This window comes from Malurus melanocephalus, unplaced genomic scaffold (assembly GCF_030028575.1).
Source record: "Malurus melanocephalus ecotype Western Australia unplaced genomic scaffold, MMel_1.1 scaffold_941, whole genome shotgun sequence".
Classification (NCBI taxonomy): domain Eukaryota; kingdom Metazoa; phylum Chordata; class Aves; order Passeriformes; family Maluridae; genus Malurus; species Malurus melanocephalus.
The window spans coordinates 37,966-42,422 of NW_026624173.1; the positions used below are offsets into that span (position 1 = coordinate 37,966).

The 4,457-nt window shown below is 63.9% G+C and overlaps 1 protein-coding gene across 1 annotated transcript in view; it reads right to left on the reverse strand.

The window, feature by feature from the left end:
- The window catches only part of NES (nestin), a 9,924-nt gene extending 7,118 nt beyond the window's left edge, over positions 1–2,806 (reverse strand). The window contains exons 1-2 of the mRNA XM_057386255.1: positions 1,486–2,806; positions 432–579 (exon numbers count right to left, since the gene is read on the reverse strand). Coding sequence (XP_057242238.1) covers positions 432–579; positions 1,486–2,427 — 1,090 coding nt within the window. The 5' untranslated portion in view covers positions 2,428–2,806. The remainder of the gene's footprint in view (positions 1–431; positions 580–1,485) is intronic.
- Positions 2,807–4,457: the final 1,651 nt, after the last annotated feature.

Sequence of the window (4,457 nt, forward strand, 5' to 3'; positions counted from 1 at the left end):
CCCATACCCCCAGCTCACCCCGCTTGGCTGGGCAGCCCCAGGGCAGGTAAACTGAGGCACAGAGCGGCTACAGACGGTTGTGCTGCCCTGTCACGGCTCGGTGAGGGCACCGAAGAAGCCCCCCTCACTGCTGTGCCCCCTCCCATCCCCCCCTGGCCGGCATTAGTGTCCGCACGGTGACATCATGCTCTGCCGGGGAGGCCCCTCGCCTGGGCTGGGACAGCCCCTATTCTCATGCTAATTGTCCCCCCAGTCCCTGGCAGGCGGCCTTTGTGTGGGGCCATCTGGAAGGGGCACTGGGCTACCCCGGCGAGACCTCCCTTGTGCCCGAGCCCMCTCTGTGCCCGAGCCCACCCCGGTGTCAGGACCCTCCCGTGCCCTCCGCGGTGCCCAGGTGGGTCCCAGCACCGGGGAAGCGACCCCTCCCCAACCCCAGCGCCACCGGGAACCCCACCTGTAGGTCGCCACTTCCAGGCTGAGGGACATCTTGAGGTGCATGAGCTGCTGCCTGTCCTCCAGTACCCGGGCGATCTGCACCCGCAGGCTCTGCTGCTCCTGCTCCAGGGCTTCCATGGCGAGCTGCGGGCAGCACAGCGGGGTCAGGGGCACCGCAGCGAGGACAGGGGCACAGCAGCGGGGACAGGGGCAGCACAGCGGGGTCAGGGGCAGCACAGCGGGGTCAGGGGCACCGCAGCGGGGTCAGGGGCACCGCAGCGGGGTCAGGGGCACCGCAGCCCCGCCTGAGCCCTGTCGAACCCTGGGCACCACCGGGCAGGTGGCTCGGTGCATCCCCGCGGGATGCTGCAGGGACGGGAGTCCTGAGTGCTCGATTTTAGGGCGGGGCGGGCTGAGGATGGGGCAAAGGGATGAGCAGGGATGAGAAACAGCGGGGAAACGGCTGCGGGAAAATTCAGGATTGCGGGACGCCGGCGTGGAAAAGAAACAACTTTGGGGCGAGSAGCCCGAGCCGCGGCAYCCTCTGCCCCAGGACACGCRTGGYCGGTCCCAGGACCYGGGACAAAGARGGACCCTTYYCYGGGCAGTGTCCACGCCGCTCCCGGWATTTCCAGCCCACCCCGCCTCCACCTCCCTCGGCTGAATCGCTTTCGCAGCTGTCGGGTCGCAGCTGCAGCAAAGTCGGTCGGAGTTTATCCTGCCGACACCCCCGCAGTGCCGGCACCCCGCAGGGGCTGTCCTGGTCCSGGGATCCTGACTCTGGAGCCCGACTTGGAGCGGAAATTTCGGGCAGGGGGCTGGGGGAGGACCCGGGTGTCTGTTGTGATGGGGACAGGGATGTCCCCAAGCTGCTTTCCTCTCCCTCCCGCCCTCTCCATCTTCATCCATGGCCACCATCCATCCCTTCCCTGGGGTTTGCTCCCTCCTCTCACCCATCTCTCTCATCCTTTTGCGCCCTGAGCACCCACCCAGCTACCCCAAGCCCCTTTCTCTCCCCTCCCCAAGGACCCCAAGCCCTCCTTCACTCACCTGGAACTTTTCTGCCTCCCCGCGCTGCTCCTGCCACTGCTGGGCCAGGCTCTCCTCCAGCATCTCCTTGCGYGCTTTGAGCCCCGCCAGGTCCTTCTCCAGGTGCTGCAGCTGCAGCTGGCTCTGCTGGTTGTCCTCCACCGCCTTCCAGAGGTTCTCCTTGGCCTGGCAGAGGGATCCTTCCAGCTGTGCCACCTCTGTCTTGTAGGTCTCCACCGCCCCTTTCCAGATCTCCGAGAGCCTCTTGGAGTAATCCTCCACCTCCACAGGCTGGAAAGCCACGGGTGCACAGCGGAARCTCTCCAGGCTGTGGGAGAAACTCGCGATCTCCTGGTCCAGCCCCGCTTTCTCCTCCTCGTGCACCTCCAGCAAGGCTTCCACCTCCTTCTCCAGCTGCACAGCTCTCTCCTTCAGCCAGATCTGCGCTCTCCTCTCCTCCTCCAGCTCCTTCCTGCTCAAGTTCAGCTGCTTCTTAGCTTCTTCTCGGGCCGCCTTCTCCTTCTGGCACCTGCTTTTCACCTGCTSGACCTCCTCGTAGAGGTTGTCCCTGGCCAGCTCGGCCGTGCATTTCTCCCTGAAGGCGTGATCCAGTGCATCCCGCAGGGCTCTCAGCTCCTCCTCGTACTTCACCCGCCACGAGTCCCCGGCGGGGCTGCTCTTGGCGCTCTGGATTTCAGCTCGCAGCACCTCGTTCTCCTCCTCCAGGAACTTCACGCGGGCCAGGTACGCCTCCAGCCGCTTGTTGAGGTCCCACATCTGCAGMGATTCCTCTCCCAGGGCTCTCGGCCCCGCGAAACTTTCCGTGCTCAGCATCGGGGATGCCGGGGGATGCCGGAGCTGCCGGAGGAAGACGCCGGGGGAGGAGGGGACAACGCCGAGGCAGAGTGGGAAGGCAGAGAGGGAAGCGAGTGCCTGGGAGCAGGGGGGAGCGCAGCTATTCATACTCTGCGATGGCGAGTGGGAGGCCCCCGAGACCCAGACGAGCAGCCGGGTTTAACCCTTCCGCAGCCGGGCCGATTCCAGCCCACGTGGGCTCGACGCTGAGCTCTGATTTCCCTGCCCTGGCGATGAGCAAGGTGCTCCTTCCCACTTTGGGAGGGTGACTCGAGGGCTCGGATCCTCCCTCCCCCGGCGTGGCTGGGCTGGGAATGCCCTCCCCAAAGCCCGAGGGCCATGCCAGGGAGCTGGAGGGYTGCCGTGGGGCTCGGCGTGGAGCTTGGCCCATGTCCAAGGGCAGTTGGCAGATGCCCACGCTGAGGGCTTGGCTGCAGCATCCCTCGGTGGTGCTGCTCCAAAATCGGGGGGCTCGGGAGCCCCAGAGGAGCCCAGCGAGGGTCTCACAGCCCTGGGGAGGTGATGGCTGCACCGGGGGCTGTTTCGGGCTCAGCACAAGGCAGGTCCGGTGCCCTGATCCATCCCCACGGGATCCCTCTGCAGAGGGAGAGCTGCCCCGGGGAGCGAGGCGTGATCATCCCAACCAACCCCTCCTTCGGGGAGATGCATCCAGCTGTGTCCAGCTGCAATTTTCCCTCTTTCCAGATGTTCCCGGTGCCGAGCTGAGCCGGGAGCCCAACGGGAGCCGCTGCTCCGGCAGCCTCCGAAACTTGGCAGGCGCCGGCTCCGCGTTTGGTTTCCGTCAGAGCTTTCACCCGTGCGGTCAAGCCGGCACGGCCGAGACGGGAATCGCTTCGCGGGGAGCATTTGGGGATTAGGGGTTTTTAATTTTCTCTTTTTATTTACCCCAGCTGACTTATCTGGGGGAAGGGCAGCGCGCTGGCAAAGGGGCGGAGATTTAAAAATTCAAACTCGGGAGGTTTCTGAGAACAAAAGGAAAATGTCACTCGGGAAGAGAGTTATCGCCAGCGTTTTCTCCCCRTCCTCCCCCTCCTAAAAGACTTTTTTTTTTTTCCCCACGGGAGGGTCCCTGCTATGTCCTCACCAGGGTGAGGAGGACAAGAATGTCTCCTCCCGAGCTGTCCCACGGGACCGGCTCCAGGCTTCTGGAAAGACAAGCAACAGTCCCCTCTGCTGGCAAAGGCCACCCAGAGCCATCCCTGAGCTCTTCCAGCGTCACAGCACCCGGGAGCTGGYGGGGGTCTCACACAGCAACAGCCGGGGGTCTCAGCACCCCCTCGGACAGACGGGGTTTGGATGATGGGGAGGGGGGAAGACCCCGCTCGGGGGTCCCCAAAGGCATCGTCTTTCCGGCTCATCTCCGGCCAGACATCCTGTCTGGCTCCTTGGCCCGGCTCTGGTTTGCCTCTCACAGCCAAGACTGAAATGCCATWAAGGAGCGCGGCGAGTGTTGAGGTTGGATAATTGATCCGGGCTCCCCAGAGCTCTGGACAGTGGGGTGATGAAACCCTGCTGCGTGTTTTTATCCTTCTCCTCCTCATTTTCAGAGCACGGCTGCTCCAGAGCTGGCTTTCCCTGCTGCCTGGCTGCTCACATTTTCCTCCTTCCTCCTCCTGTTGGGTGCCCYTGGGGTGTCCAGAGCCCAGGAAGTGCCCTGTGTGTGTGTGTGCCCTTCCTCCCCGGCCTTGTTCCCCTCTTCCTCCTCCTCACGTCTCTGTTTTGGGGTTCCCAGTTGTGCCTGGTCCCTTCTCTCTCAGCCAACAGCAGAGCTCAACTCAAATCCTGCAGCCCAGGGGAGGACTCGGGGTCCCCAGGGGAATTGAGGGGTCCAATCCTGTCTGGGGGGAGATCTGGGGGGCACCCTGGGGTGTGCATGTCTGTGCATCTCTTCYTTGGGTGTGCTTGGGGTTGTGAGTGACTTGGGATGGGACCATCTGTGTTCCTGGGGGATTGGGGTCAGGAGACTCTCAGAAGRGGGATGTCCATTTCGCTGAGGGGTYTTCATGGTCAGAAATCTCTCAGGAGGGGGATGTCCATGTCCCTGGGGAGTGTTTGGGGTCAGGACCCYCTAGGATGGGGGTGTGTGTGTCATGGGGTGACACTCAGGGTCAGGAACC